Here is a 16,292-nt window from a genome sequence, read left to right on the forward strand (position 1 = left end):
AGCAGATAGTACTGTATACACTTATTTATATGTCTAGAAATTTAAGTCAAAAATCTGACCCCCAAAATAGCTTTTTGTGGGTTTTGGGGGCTCTGTGGCCATGTTCTAGGAGAGTTTATTCCTGATGTTTTGCCAGCATCTGTGGCTGGCCCCCAAATAAACCTGACTGGACTTCTCCATGGGTCAAGGTAAGTATTGGACTTGGACTCTCACTCCAAAACAGGAACTGTCTCCTTAGGAAAGGCAAGAGAGAGCGTTTTCTGCCTTGGAAGCACCAATGACCTCCCTCTGTTCTCTGATCCATCCAGCCTTTAGTTAGGTCTGCTGGGATTTTGCAAGCCCTTTGGCATTGCTTTCCTTTGCCTTCTCCTTGACACCCTTCATCACATCCCCCTAAGTTTAACCCTTGACTTATCCAGGGGTTATATCAAAAAACATCATTTGGGCCCCAAAACCTGCATGAGGTTGGCTTATAGTCAAATATATACGGTGCACAAATCTACGTTGTTTCCTCCTCCTGCCTGAGGAGTGGCTTTGGGCCTTGTTTGTGCCCTGCTTGTGCCAGGGAGATGGAGGAACATGGTTCCTCTCCCGTCTGTTTGCGCATCTCTCCAACCGGCAGCCTTCCTGCCCCACTTTTCCCCTCCAGTGTTCATGTTCTGCATTGGTTTCCTGGCCAGCCCCAGATGGAAAATATCCTGGTTTGAACTTTAGTCCTGGTTGAAGGGTTACATTGAGGGTAAGTGCATATGGTTTTGGCTCCGAAACCACTGGTATTCCCTGGCAATGCTTTACAGCGCTTCAGATGCAAGTCTCTCCCCTTTTTTATGGCAGTGCTTCCAAGGCTGATTTTTGTTGGCAGGTGAGTAATGCCCTCTCACATTTGAAGAAGGACCCTGGAAATTTCTTGGCATTGTTTAATGTTGTTAGCAGTCCTCAAAACAACCTGAATAGACTAGAAAGCTGGGCCAAAGCTAACAAAATGAATTTCAACACGGAGAAATGTAAGGTACTGCACTTGGGGCAGAAAAATAAAATGCACAGATATAGGATTATGGGGGACGTTTGGCTGAATGAGACCTATATATGTGAAAGGGATCTAGGAGTCCAAGTAGACCACAAGTTGAACATGAGTCAACAGTGTGATGCAGCAGCTAAAAAGGCCAATGCAATTTTAGGCTGCATCAATAAAAGTATGGTAGATCAAGGGAAGTCATAGTGCCACTCTCTTCTGCTTTAGTCAGACCCCACCTGGAATATTGTGTCCAGTTCTGGGCCCCACAATTAAAAAGGGATGTGGAGAAACTGGAGCCATGTGTCCAAAGGAGGGCAACTAAAATGGTGCAGGATTTGGAAACCATGAAGCCCTATGAGGAAAGACTCAGGGAGCTGGGGATGTTTAGCCTGGAGAAGCGAAGGTTAAGAGGTGATGTGCTAGCCCTGTTTAAATACTTGAAGGGATGTCATGTTGAGGAGGGAGCAAGCTTGTTTTCTGCTGCTCCAGAGACTAGGACCTGGAACAGTGGATGCAAGCTACAAGAAAAGAGATTCCAGCTCAACATTAGAAGGAACTTCCTGAGAGTAAGGGCTGTTTGACAGTGGAACAAACTCCTTTGGAGATTTTGGTGGAGCCTCCATCCTCAGAGGTCTTCAAACAGAGGCTGGAGGGCCATCTGTCAATGGGGATGCTTTGATTTGGATTTCCTGCATGGCAGAATGGGGTTGGACTGGAGGGCCCTTCTTGGGGTCTCTTCCAACTTAAGGCTTCACAAGGAAACATATCTGTGGCAAACAAACCCACAAACCAGCCAATCCCCTGCCAGGGGCCATAAGCCAATCAGGTTCTTAGTTGGGGAATTTGAACATTCCATCTGGCAGTTGGTTTTGTCAGTTGGGATTTTGACAGTTGAGAGGGCAGTTAGGGTTCTGCTGAGTCCATAGTTTTATGAGTTGCAGAGGGGAACTGAGGTTTAAGTCCAGTGTGAGGGGCTTACAACCTGACAGATACTCTGAGTTAGGGATCTCCAGAGTCCAGGAGTAGACAGTGTCCCGCGAGTAAAAAGGCCCAGGGTGCTGACGTCAGCCACAGATGCTGGTGAAACGTCAGGAATAACATGGCCACAGAGCCTGAAAACCCCACAAAACACTATCAGCAAGCTTTAATTGGTTGAAATGGTTCATTAATCTGCAGAAGGTTGAGTAGATGAAGGCCAGCTTCAGTTAGTGGGGTTGTAAATGAAAAGTGTCCTTGGTCCAAAACCCACTGCAGAAATCATCCAGTTTGAGACTGCTTTAACTGCCCTGGCTCAGTGCTAGGGAATCCTGGGAATTGTAGTTTATTGTGGTGCCAGAGCTCTCTTGACAGAAGGCTGAATGTCTCACAATCGCAGTTTCCAGGATTCCTTAGCATTGAGCCAGGGCAGTTAAAGCGGCCATGAACTGGACTGTTTCTATGTTGTGTTTTGCGTCTTCGCAAATTCATATGGCCTGGGAATGTTGTGCTCTTTTCAATTTTTAAGGTTTGTATTGTAATATTACATTTTAACACAACTGTTTTAACTTTTAAAATGGTTTAATTGTTTTTTTTATTGTATATTTATACATTTTAGCACTACTGTTTTTAAACTGCATTGTTTTAAATCTGCTGTTGACTCCGTATATTGGGAGAAAGGCTGATAAAAGTAAATGATGGCGGTGTGTGTGTGTGTTTCTGTTTTATTCTGTATTAAATGTATAATATATAAAATATTACTCTGTTTTATTCTGTATTTCCTGCTTGACAACAGCATTTGGTCAACTCATAATCCATGAGTTGGTTGAGATTTATGCCATTCTAGAATGGTTCAGTTGGTGTTTACTTCTTGGCTCTTCCGTCGCTGGTTGGAGCACATGAATTTCCCCATATAACTCTTAAAACAGCGCTTACTGGAATGTTTAGTCTCACATTTAATACTTATGTACTGTGTGGAGCTTAGCTCCATAAAATGTGTGCCCCGGGGAAATATGCCTTAAACATATCAACCCTTTTTTGTTTCAGAGGAAGTCAAATAAAGGCAAGGAGAAGAAACAGAAGCGACTAGAGGAACGGGCTGCCATGGACGCTGTCTGTGCCAAGGTGGAAGCTGCAAATAAAGTGAGTCCCATTCCCTCTTATTCCACAGTTTCTTGGAGAGAGAGCATTATTTGGAGGCCTTTAAGCAGAGTCTGGATGGCCATCTGTCAATGGGGATGCTTTGATGGTGAGTTCCTGCATGGCAGAATGGGCTTGGACTGGATGGTCCTTCTTGAGGTCTCTTCCAAATCTATGATTCATAGAATCACAGAATCGTAGAGTTGGAAGAGACCGCAAGGGCCATCCAGTCCAACCCCATTCTGCCATGCAGGAAATCCAAATCAAAGCATACCCGACAGTTGGCCATCCAGCCTCTTCTTAAAGACCTCCAGAGAAGGAGACTATGGAGAGTCTATCATTTATTTATAATTTATACCCTGTTTTATGGCCAAGATGCAAGACAGGTTAATTTAAAAATTAGATTCCTATTAAAAAATAAATAAAAACGTTAAAATTTAGTCAGATTATAATCTTAAAACACAATTGGTTTAAAAACGATTAAATGCAACACAATAAAAAGTGAAATACCCATTAAAAGCTCTTTCCTAAGCAAACTGCCAATTACCAAAAGCATGCCTGTTCACAGAGAGATTAGAAAGGTTTGTCAAGATCAAGGAAAACTGAGTTTGAATCCCTACTTTGCTATGGAGCTCATTGGTTGGCTTGGTCCAATCGACCTCCCTCGCAGGGTTGTTGCAATACAATAAATGGAGGTTGATGTGTACAGCTTTGGGGCTCTAGAGAGAAGAAAATATTCAGAATCATAGAATCCTAGAGTTGGAAGAGACCCCAAGGGCCATCCAATCCAACCCCATTCTGCCATGCAAGAACTCTCAATCAAAGCACCCCCCATAAGTGGCCAGCCAGCCTCTGTATAAAGACCTCCAAAGAAGGAGACTCCACCAAAATCCCTGAGGGAGTGTGTTCCACTGTTGAATAGCTCTTACTGTCAGGAGGTTCCTCCTAATGTTTAGGTGGAACCTTTTCCCCTGGAGTTTGCATCCATTGTTCCATTGTGTCCTGTTCTCTGGAGCAGCAGAAAACAAGCTCGATCCATCCTCAGTATGACATCCCTTCAAATGTTTTAAAAGGCTATCATATCACCTCTCTTCTCCAGACTAAACATACCCAGCTCCCTAAGTCTCTCCTCATAGGGCAAGGTTTCCAGACCCTTCATTGTTTTAGTCGCTCTCCTCTAGACACGCTCCAGATTGTCAACATCCTTTTTGAATTGTGGTGCCCAGAAAATTGACTGGTCTTGCCTTAAAGGATAAGTGAAGAGAAACTTTAAAAAGAGGGCTGCTACTTAATATGATGTGGTCTTTAAGGTATTATATTGATACTTAGAATAATACATATTGTATCTACTCATGTATAAGTCCAGAAATTTAGGTCAAAAATTGACCCCAAAAACCTGAGTCGACTTACCCATGGGTCAATGTAAGTACTGTATCTTAACTCTTATGTATAAGAAGGAACCATCTCCTGGTGAAAAGCAAGAGTATAATCCGTCCTGGAAGCACTTACCCTCTGTATTCTCTCATCCATCCATCCAGCCTTAAGGCTAGGCGCATAGGCCTGCTGGAATTTTGTAAGTTCTTTGACATGGTTTTACTTTGCTTCATCCTTCAGATCCTTTGCTATATGCCCTTAGGTTTTAGCCTTGACTTATCCATGGGTCATGGCAAAATCCATAATTTTGGCCACAAAACTTTCCCTCGACTTATACATGAGGTTGACTTACAGTCGCGTATATACGGTAATACAAAAGGTTTTCTAGTCCTGGAAAGAAGGCAGTAGCATGCCCTATCCAGGAACAACCATTTTGAACTCAGCAACAGTTCCCCATGAAGCACAGTTGAGGATAGCTCTTCTCTGCTTTAGCTTCTGGGACATTCAGCTGTAGTCCTGAACATGCTTAACAAGTCTCAGTGAGTTTCATGGGCTTTCTTTTGAAGTCGTGTCATGTATTTAATTTTTAATCTTAAGAACCTTTTGTGGTTTTTTTTGGAGGAGATTGTTTTATTTTGGGGTTTTGTTTGTTTGGTTTTTGGAAAAGATTATCCAAGAAATATAATAAGAAGGCATATTTCAGGTGAGTACTGAAAGGTAATGTGCTGGAAACCAGCCACTAAGTTTCCTTCTGGAGAACAGCCACTAAGTTTTACAACCGATTTTTGAACTGAGAGTAATTGTGTGTCTGTCTGTCTTCCATTTGTCACAAAATAACTTGGGGCAACTGCTTGCACCAAAACTGAACTCCATAGTATGGAATTGGAACAGATTATCAAGGCTTTGTAAATTACTCTGAGGATCTGATGATTGAATAGAAAATACTAAGAGACCATTCCATACAAGAAGGGCAACCATCTTTGCAAATGAATACACTGGTTGGCTGTGTTTGTGATTTTGACATTTATTGCCCCAAGATAAAGGTAGAGATTCTCTAAAGGACTTGAGAGAGGGTGACTAAATAAATAAGAGTAAACAAGAGTCTTTCCTCTCACTTAGTGTTTATGGAGGACTGAAAGAGGCCTTGATCCAAAGCAATAGGGAAACACCAGCACTATCTCTTTGCTTGAAAGTTCTGCAGGCACCAGTCTCTTCTTTTCTCTAGTGATTGTTTTTCTTTCTGTAGTTGGAAGACCCCTTAGAGGCCTTTCCAGTTTTCAAGAAATACGACAGGAATGGGTGAGTACAATTGGAATCCAGGTCTTCCTGGCCCAAATCTTAATCTTCTAGCCTCTGTGCTGTTACAATGCATGACTTACAAGTTTTACAGTGAATACCTTGCATGCTCAAAATCATATGCTACTTCATGCTCCCAATACAAAATGTATCTGGCACCTCCTGGCAAATCTACCACACAGTCTATCATCCTATCCACCTATTCTCTTGTCTTGTTGCAGATTAAATGTTTCCATCGAGTGTAAACGCGTATCCAGCTTGGACCCGGCGACCCTCGAGTGGGCTTTTGAACTAACCAAAACAAACATGCAGACCTTGTAAGGCCTGAGGAATGCTGAGGGATCGTGGATGGCACTGGGGAGCCTTGGTCAACAGTTGTGGAGATAGACAAAGTGGTAGATGGGAACTTCCTCAACCTCTGCCCCTTATTATAGGACATGCTTAGCAAATGGAAGGTCCTAGGTCCAGTCCCTGTCATCTCCAGTTGAAAAGGATGGGATGGTGGGAAAGAATATGTTCTTGAGATCATGAAGGGCTACTGTCATTGCGCTTGATGGACCAGTGTTCTGACTTTGTATAAGGCGGCTTCCTGTGTTGTGCTTTTGTGATTCCAGTTGGAGACTACTGCAAAAATCATATTCTGTTAGCAGTGACAAGCAGTTTTTGGCAACTCTTGGGCTGATAAGCATGTGGATGAGCGTGGGGCCCAAGCAAACAGGATATACTGTGAATGGGATGGACTTGTGTGTTCATTGCAGTGCAAATGTAGTGCAAGACATCCAAAGTACTTCCTGTCCCTTTTAACAGTTTTATAGTTGGGTTCTCTTACAATGTTGCCCAGGAGCAACTCAGAGATGCTGCTCATAGTTGAGGTGGAGAAGGGGAGAGGGCTTCTGCATCTATATACCCATTCCTTGCCTCTCTTAGTTAGCAATATAGACAACTTTTCATGGTGAGTACTTTTTGTGTTCAGCTAACCTCTTCCTCAAGGAGGAGATTGCAAAGCTGCAGTTTTTCCCCCTCTTTCTGTTTTCTTACACTTTAAAGGTATGAGCAGAGTGAATGGGGTTGGAAAGACCGGGAGAAACGGGATGAGATGGCAGATGACCGTGCTTGGTACCTGATAGCTCTGGAAGATGGCTCCCTTCCCGTGGCTTTCTCACACTTCCGCTTTGATGTGGAATGTGGGGACGAGGTACTTTATTGGTATGTCTTTTTTTACTTGGCATGCTCATGTGCTTTTTTCAAGGTGTGTGTATGTGTAAGAAGTAACAGGATTGTCAGCGCACTGAATTTTGCAGGTAGAAATTCCTGATGGATCACTGAATAGTAGAGACATAACTTGGACATGCAAAAATGTTATGTGCATCGTCCTTGAGGTGAATGCAGCCAGAGGTCTTGTTGGACATCAGCCCTCACACCTCCAAGACCTCCTGTCCTCAGTCACTTTGTTCAGCTCCGGCAGGCTCAGGGCTGTGGCCTCCTCAATTGAGTCTATCCATCTGCTCTGCAGTCTTCCTCTCATTCTACTGCCCTCCACATTTCCTAGCTTTATTGTCTTTTTTAGCAAGTCATGTCTTCTCATGATGTGTCCAAAGTGTGGCAGCCTCACTTTAATCATCTTGGCTTCCAGGGAGAACTCAGCCTTTCTTGGTCTCATTTGTTTGTCTTTTTGGCTGTTGCTATGCGATTTCTTCTTCCTATATTCCTTTTACTTATTGTATCCTATCAGCTTTGGCTCTTGAAGGCAAAGAGCTGCGTTAACATTCATTATTTGTACAGTGGCTAGAAAATGTAGGTGTTCTGTAAGTATTAAATGCCAACATCAATTTGTATTATTTAAGGCTGGAGAACCAGTAGCCCTCTAAATGTGGGACTTCAGCCTCTGATAGGTGATGGATGATGGGAGTGGTCCATCAGTATCTAGAATACTGGATATTACTTGGCCTTCAGAATAAGTGTTGGAAAGCTGTTGATGTAAGATAATGGACAGAGACTGGTTGAAGCTTGAAGAATGTATTGAACTGGAGAAATTTGCCAGTCTGGAATGTTGTAGTGGAAAGCAAAATAGCAAGCTATATCAGAGATTTCATGTCTTGGGCATGTTTGAACAATGTGTGTGTGTGTGTGTGTGGTTGTGTTGATATGCCTTTCCCTGCCAACCTCTTTTGCTCTCCCCAGTTATGAAGTGCAGCTGGAAAGCAACGTGAGAAGGAAAGGCTTGGGCAAATTTCTTATACAAATACTGCAGCTTGTGGCAAATGGGTAAGTGCAGTGTTCACATTCCCAGGATTACACATGCCTTTTTCTTCTTCTTGTCAGAGATTGCAATCCCAAATTTGCCTAATTGAGCAGACAGCATTTTCATCTACCAAACTTGCTCCCAAGTTTAAAAATTGCAGTGTGATGCCAGGGCTGGCGTGTAGCGTAAACTAAGTTGCGGGAGCACTTGTAATACAGTTTTCTTTCTTAATTTAAAGTGTGTGAAAACATGCATCTTATCTGCTAGTGTCTACAGCCCTTCAGTGTGACGTAGAACGTTTCAGAAAATCTGTTTATGAAACCAGAGTGTGACTCTTGAGCCTACTTCAGAGCTCATAGGCTGCATGGCCCATCATCAACTGTTCAGCTTCTAATTCAGCATCCCACATATCTTACATAAAATTATGGCCAAGAACCAGTGGCTTTCTTCAGTGTCAGAAGCACAGCCAACTTAGCTGCCTTCTCCACAAGCACCCCACTGGGCACATTTGTAGGGCAGCCTCATGGCAGAATCCCCACACCTTCATTGACAGAAGCTGGACAGGTTAGCCTGCTTTGAAATATGCCCAGCCTCTTAGGTCTGCATTATGGCCTGCATCCCACAAGCCAGGGGCCTACCACCGACCAGGTGCAGCTCCTTTCCATGGTACTCAGCTTTAGGTAAATCACAGTATAGGATGTCCTCTGCCCACTACAGGAGAAAGGAACATTGGCACTTATGGTGAGAAGGTTGTTCTCTATAGAGAGCAGAGGACATATTGGCCCTCCTAGCTGCTTGCTCTCCCCTATCTCAGAGGGAAAAGGAGGTGTTCCCTTGGACTCCTTTTCAATATCTTTAGTGCATTTTTTCTGTTCACATATTCTTCTTGTCTCAACCTAGTTTAGATTTTCCTTTATCAGGCCACCTCCAGCACATTTTCTATTAATCTAAATGATCTTCAAGAGAACAGGAAGGAGCTATGTTCGGCTTTGCCTGTGTCTGTTTTGACATTCTTCTCTCCCTGACTTTTCTTAGCACACAGATGAAGAAAGTCATGTTAACAGTATTTAAACACAATCATGGGGCCTACCAGTTCTTCAAAGAAGCTTTACAGTAAGAATTTGGCTTGATTTTTTTCCCCCCTCCGCATAAACCAAGACATGAAAGAATTAGAAGGGTGGACAGATGTTAGAAGAGTTTAATGGATGGATAGGAAGGTTGTCCCTTTTTGGTGAGCCAGATGAGACTCCTTGCTTCTTTGTTGACCATCTTTTAGCCTAAAGGTATGCCTACAGAATGGCAGTTCTTACTGTAAAATGCTGGCCTGTTTCTGGACTATGTCCACGTTTGGACATCTGCTACATTCCTTAAACTGGAGTACTTAATCTTTTATTACTCTGGTGTGCTTGTTCTTTATAGTTAAATAAAGTTTAAGAGAAGTATTATCTATTAAGGATAGGAAAGAGGCATAGTTACCAGGAAAATCATTTTGAAAGGGGGAAATGGTGCTTAAGGGCAAATGGCTTTGTTCTTCTAGTCATCCTGTCTCTGGGTTGTACAGTTCCCCAGTCTGCAGATTGAGAGTGGTGTGAGTTGTATGTGTTTTCACATTTGCAAGCTGTCTTCGGTTGTGGTTGTAATCGTGGCTGTTTGAGCTATTTTGCCCAATCTGCATCCTGTGTGCAGAGCTGAGTGTGGAACCAATTCAGAGGATGCTGTAGCTAGGTAATTCCTGCCAGAACTTATTTGCACCCGTGTGAACAGATTGATATCGGAGTCTCTTTAAATATTTCAACAGATAAATTTAAGTGTTAGCATCACATTTTAGTTTGTTTGTGGGAAGGTGAGCATGGTGTTCTGACACATTTCTTAACAAGCATGGGCAGTGAATAGTTAGTTACTGCAGTTATTTGTCTATATATATATTTATTTTTATGGTATTTATACCCTGCCCTTCAGCCCTGAAGGCTCTCAGAGCGGCTTACAATTATAATATTTAATTAGACGGTTCCCTGCCCTCAGGCTTACAATCTAAAAGACATGACGCAAAAAGAGAAGGGAAAGGTGGTGGGAAAGGGGATGAGGTCCAGTGGTTCTTCTCTCCCTCTGAGGCCTGGACCATGATGGCAGATGGACTGGAAGCAGGGCTCTTCTTCTTCAGGCTAGCCCTGGTGGAGTTGGGCCCCCCTGTTCACTCCCTCACAGGCCAAGACAGTCCAGAAGTTCCAGTATGACATTCCTTCAATTATTTAAACAGGGATAAATCCAAAATTCCTTTTGTGGAATTGTCATTACCTGGTGTATGTAAGGTAGAAAACCCATTTCTTCTGCATTCCGCAAACGGCAGCCATCCATTTCTGAATAAATTCTCCTCAGGAGCAGCATTGGAAGAGACGGGTGAAGGCACATCTGGGGTGTTCAACTGTCCGCTTCGCAGTCCAACCGCTCCCCCTCAGGGCTTCCCTGTGCCATTAAAGTTCCCATTGGCTCAGCTGCTCAACAGCAGAAGTGGCAAACTGTGGCTTGCAGACATGGGGCCTGTACAGTCAGGCCAAAATAAAGTTGCTTCGGGTCACTTTGGGGTATACTGTTTACATGGTGCATGCGTCCTAAGAAGCTGGAAGTGGCACCAAAGCCATGCTCCAGTCCTAAGTCTGGGCTAAGTTTTAGTCTGGAGGACGACACTTTGCCCACCTTGAAGCCATATCGTTTCTTTTGCAGTTGCATTTCCATTGTTATTGCAATACCTGATCATCTTCATATGGTCTGCCTCTGTCTTTCTTTTTCTCTCTGACCTGCTAGGTTTGAAATCGATGATACCTCACCTAGCATGTCTGGCTGCTGCGGAGATGACTGTTCCTATGAAATCCTCAGCCGAAGAACAAAATTTGGCGAGAGCCAGCAGGCTCACCTGAACAGTCATTGCGGTGGCTGTTGCCACTGAAGTTGCTTTTCATTCTTCAAGAGAATCCAGATAAGCCCTGCCTTTTTCTTTGCCTGATTGTGACCCCTCTCAGCCTTCCCATTTCTTTGCTGTGTTTCTGAGCCGGGAAAAATGGACTCCTCTCCTCCATCCTGAATCTCAGGATGAACAATCTTCCTCCATTTGGGAGGTTCTGGAAACTGATATCCAGCCTGACTGAGGCATGATACGTAACCTGGTTTACCTGTGGCCTTAAACTGAAGGTGTGAATCCAGACAACGGTGTTTTCTTTTTGTTTTGTCTTTTTGCAATCAGGCGATAGGGTCTTGCTTCAAGTGAATGACAAGAGATAACTTGTACTGCAAGCTTTAAGGGCTGAAGAAGGATTGTGGTGGGTTTTTTTATGTTTGTGTGAATTTTGTTGTACTGTTATTGCAGTGGCAATTTCAGATATGTAATTTTATCTACATTGAAGTGTGCTCCTCTTTTATTCATTGATCCCTAGAACGATTGGGACTGCTCTTTAGCTGCAGATCATCAGTGTATAGCAAACTAGGTATGGCTCCCTATGTGGAGAGCTGCTAAGACTTTGTCTGAGGACAGTCTTTATTGCTTGGAATTTCTCTTTGTACACATGACAGCCAGCTCTTGCGGGTGTGTATGTGTGCTTTATACACTTTTTAAGATCCACATCCTTAATATAGTGTTCAGAATCCATAGGATAACCCCTAGAGCTCCAAACTCTTTAGTGCAGTTTGAATAGACTTTCAGTGAGCCCTTCTTCTGTGTCCCTTGGGGAATCTTTGAAACTGAGTCAGTTATTGGCAAGCGGCACAGGTGACTATATTTGTATTCACACATTGAACAACTTCCATGAGTTAGGCATCGTGGAAGTCAGAAGCTGATATCCTGGTGTTTGAAATGTCCAGCCAAAGGTACCATTCAAATTGTTCAGACACTGTGTTTTGTTCAGGCACAATATCCTCTGCTTTATTTGGTCTTCACTTCAAACACAAAAATCTGGGGCAATGATTAATTTTGGTCTGTTACAAGGCAAGAAGTTGTGTTGTTTTTTAACACGATTTTTTCCCCGACGCCTTAGCTTTACAACTGCACCAAAGTTTCATTGTTTAGGCCGGGGCTGTCCCTTCAATTTTTTAATTCTCTTGAGCTTCTTCCCTTCAGTGGAGAGGAGCATTGCCTTTCTATTCCTGCAAGGTGCATGGCAGTGTGAGATTGCACTGGCCTTTCATTTCAGTTGCGTCCTCTGGAGTAAAAGCTCCATTTGGGACCCAGGAACCAGGTCTGGAACTTGCATTTGTTACTACTGTAATCAGTTTAAATCCTTTTTTCTGTCTTTGCCACGTACAGAACTGCCCATCCTCTGACTCTCCCAGGCTGGCTAGGGAGCCACATTTCTGCCACATTTTCCAGCAGAATCATGTTCCAGCTCCAAAATGGTACTCACTGAGGAGCATGTCTTCTAGTTGCTAGGCAACTGCTACTCGTTTCCTTCTTTCCAAAAGGGCTTCTGGGAGTTCTTCCTTGCAGCATGGTCCACCATGTCCTGCTAAGCAACTGCCCAGATCATGCTGCAGTCCTGTTCAGCTGAAGCGAGGCTGGCAAAAAGAACCATTTCTTCTCCCATGGGGCCTGTTTCACCAGCTACGTTTTGCCACCTCTGGGTCTGTAGTTGGTCTCTCTTCAGCGGGAGCAGCAAGAACAAAATGGGTGCTTCTCTTTTGGGGCCTACAGCTGAAAAGTCAACCAAAATCATTTTTGTACCTTTAAACACCTGGACACTTTTAAACTTGATAGTGAATTACATCTCAGCAAACAGACTGGCTTTTGCCTTTTAACAATTGGATTGGAATCACATAGGTTCATAGTGAAGATGTTTATCGGAATTCATGTTTGGGCAGACTCTTCTGATGGATATATTTTCACTAGCTGGAACAGGGACAGCTACATCTTGGAGCCTCTAGATTCTCCATAGATTTGGCAGGAAGACCAGATCTTTCCACACCTGTTCTTACAATTGTGTTGCCATTTTTACACCTCCCCACCCCTGGTTCCAGATACTGAAAAGGAGAAGATATTAAGTCAACATATTGACAGGCCTATAATGCAAGAAAGAGGCCAAGAAGCAGATTGTGTCTTGGAATCTGGACTTCCAAGAGTTTCTCCCTTGAGAAATAAGAACAAATAGGTTATTTTTGCTTGTCAGTGCTGTGGAAATGTTTGGAGTGTGGCTGTGAGAGAACTTTATGAATGCAACTTTGGTTCACGTTGGATAGTGAAGGTTGCTCAAAAGGTGTTGGCATTTGTCCCATAGGCCCCTGAGATAACTTTATTTCTCAAGAGGGGGCTGCGCCAACGTAAGAAGCAGTGGGCAAGTCACACAGGCCCTTTGCCAGTTACAGGGCAGTTCAGTACCACTGTCTCCCGGGATGTTTGGCACATCTTCCAAACATTACACAGTGGTTCTGGATTTTATCCTGGCCAAAAGAGTTCAACAGAGTCCACTCAAAGCATTACTTAACCATATTCTGGAGCAATGCAAGTGGACAGTCCATTCTAGACTAGGGGGCTTCTTTCATTGATTGCCCATGTGCCTAGGAATTACCTATTACATTGCAATGGGCTGTTCTTTAATGTACTATCCATGTGTGCAGAAACACTCCTGTCCCACCTGAAGCAGCTGGAAACCTGGCAGGGTCACTATTCATTAGGTAACGCTGCTGTTATGAACTCTGCCAGGTTGAAGCAAGGGACGTCTTGGGTTTTGAATCTTCTTGTTTAGATGGTGGTGCTCTCTCTCCTCAAGACAAGTCAATGGACTGCTGCCTTTTTCATCCATTCCTTCTCTCATAGGACTGCAGCCTCAACCGTATCTTGCTTTAACGTCCAAGGTGTAGAAACAAGTGGACTCTGCTTATAACCTGTATGGCCAAGTCTTTTTTTTTTTTAATATATCACTGGATTATTGTACAAATGGTTTCTTTTTCAAAAGTTAATTATTCCAGGTTTTGTATTTGTTTTAAATGCTGGGCATGGTCTCTGAATTTTCAGATCTGCGACTTTTGAACATTGGCTAAACCAATAGCTCTCTTGGTGTTATGTTCCTCATAAAGTATATTGCCATATTAAATGATATTTATTATCAACCTTTGGACTTCCATTTAGCGTTCCTATAAATGGATTTCCCCCTCAAAGAAACCAAAAAGCAAATGTCAAGGAAAGGTGGCTGGAGGTGTCTGGCTTATGTATTTATTTTCCTCTCCTGGTCTCCAAATCTGGCATGCTAAGTAACTGATCTATTTCAGTTGTAATAATTCTGTATTGTATACTCCTATGTATTAGTGCTTTTCCTCCCCTTCCTTTGTTAATGTATTTGAATGTTTCCATTTTTTAGAATAAATTTTGAAGTAAATACTTTTCTTACCAAGTGCTTTCACTGGAATAAAAAGGGAACACCTTGACTTTCTAAACCATATTTGGTTTATTTGTACGTTAAAAATAAAACCTTTGTTCAGTCTTTTATCAGTTCTAGTGTATATGTTAGTTAAATATAACGGAGTTGCTCTTGGGATGTTGGAAATTACTTGAGCTCTGCTTGTGTTAGGCTTTTGGCACAGTTTGTGCTAGTTTCCAGTCTGAGCAGCCTCTGCTTCCCCTGATCTCTGTAATGTCTACTCTGTACAATTTGAATTCTGTTATCATAAATAGCAGGTTTTACAGCTTGGAAATCCTTATTTGAATTTAAAAACAGTACAAAACATTCAGCCTACTTCATTTTCTCTAGTTCGTCACAAACAAGTTTGTTATCTATACCTCCATCTACATAGTCCCAGATCAAAATAAATCTTCCTAATATACATTGACCTCCTAGAAGAATCTAGGTTTCCCCCATAAAACATAATTGTTTATGTTTTAGTTATTTTTAGTTTATGTTTTATTTAAGTTTAAGAGTTAGTTAATTCACTAACTCTTATCTGAAACCAAAATCTTCTTCCGTTAGAGACAATAATAAATCAATTATAAAGGTTCTTGTTCTGGTTGTTGTCATATTTAATCTTATTTCTACACCCCATATTTAATATAGATTTTTCTGTACCTTCCCTTACATCTATTCTCTCAGTGAAGCAATATGCAATTCTCCCTTTTTTCCTGTTTGTATATAATTATTCCAAGGATCCCATTCTTTATAAAAGTTGTGTAAAGAGTCCTTTTTAACAACGTTGTCAATTTGTCCATCCTGTACATGTCCCTTACTTTAAGTCTCCATTCTTCTACTGAAGGTGGAACCTCCGACTTCCAATATCTTGCAAATATAATTCTTATGGCTATGATTAACTAAAAGAGTACTGTATTTTCCAGCCTATAAGATGACCCCCAACTTTTCCAGTTAAAACATAGAGTTTGGGATATACTCGCCGTATAAGACCAGCCCTCTTCCAACGCACACCAAATAAAAATTTAAAAAACATCCGATTTGTTTTCAATATGGTAATTTTAATTCTAATGCTTATGACAGGAAAACTGTCACTTATAAACATAAGGCTGTTTGTCATCAAACATGTAAACATAGAACAGTGCAAGTGGATTAAACTTTTCCTAATTCACTCTAAAGCTGAAAAGAAACAGCGCTGCCATGCTGTTTGTCTTCTAAGCTGTTAACCAAACTGGAACTGATGATGACAGGAGGAAGATAATAAACAGTAGAGAGAGAGCAAGTGCTGGGCAAGTCCCTGGTGAGTTAGCAATGCCCATCAAGACTGCAAGCTATGGTGTTTCTACAGGAAAGCCTTCACAATCCTCCTGTTCATCATCTGATACCATAAACACATCAATGAGATCCTGTGGAACACTTGAAGGCAGTCATCGTATGGATCAAATTCCGTATCAGATGGTGTGGTCTTAGCTTCGGCTTCCTCTTCATCTCGCCACAAATAGTCATCCTCCATACCATCTAATGAATTTGATATGCAACGCTTCTTGAAAGACTTGGTTATTGTTTCTGCATCAGTATCATTCCAGGCTTTTATGACAAACTTGCACAAAACATCCAACTGTGGAGCACACATGTTTCTTTCTTTTGTGAATGACTTTTCGCCGCTAACCATCCATTCATTCCACTGTTCTCAAATGCGATCTTTAAATGGCTTGTTTAGGCACACATCCAGTGGCTGTATCAACGATGTCAATCCTGCAGGAATAACCGCCGCATCTGTGTTTAGTCTTGCAAGCTTTTGCTTGGTGCTGGGAGTTAAATGAGCCCTGAACATACCCCACACCAGTAGACTACGTTTTTGAATAAGTCCACC

At 42.4% G+C, this 16,292-nt stretch overlaps 1 protein-coding gene across 4 annotated transcripts in view; it reads left to right on the top strand.

The window, feature by feature from the left end:
* NAA40 (N-alpha-acetyltransferase 40, NatD catalytic subunit) overlaps positions 1-14,508 on the top strand; it is a 20,969-nt gene extending 6,461 nt beyond the window's left edge. Inside the window, exons 1-8 of one of the 4 annotated variants that reach the window (XM_042439136.1) lie at positions 2,501-2,519; positions 3,038-3,133; positions 5,751-5,803; positions 6,022-6,117; positions 6,848-7,006; positions 7,982-8,065; positions 9,078-9,155; positions 10,845-14,508. In XM_042439136.1, the coding sequence (XP_042295070.1) occupies positions 3,095-3,133; positions 5,751-5,803; positions 6,022-6,117; positions 6,848-7,006; positions 7,982-8,065; positions 9,078-9,155; positions 10,845-10,986 (651 nt within the window). In that variant the 5' untranslated portion in view covers positions 2,501-2,519; positions 3,038-3,094 and the 3' untranslated portion in view covers positions 10,987-14,508. Of the gene's footprint in view, positions 1-2,500; positions 2,520-3,037; positions 3,134-5,750; positions 5,804-6,021; positions 6,753-6,847; positions 7,007-7,981; positions 8,066-9,077; positions 9,156-10,844 lie in introns of those variants that run through there. The other 3 variants (XM_042439135.1, XM_042439137.1, XM_042439138.1) reach the window with 3 other exon arrangements.
* The last annotated feature ends 1,784 nt before the right edge of the window (positions 14,509-16,292 follow it).

Source organism: Sceloporus undulatus, chromosome 9 (genome assembly GCF_019175285.1).
Source record: "Sceloporus undulatus isolate JIND9_A2432 ecotype Alabama chromosome 9, SceUnd_v1.1, whole genome shotgun sequence".
Taxonomy (NCBI): domain Eukaryota; kingdom Metazoa; phylum Chordata; class Lepidosauria; order Squamata; family Phrynosomatidae; genus Sceloporus; species Sceloporus undulatus.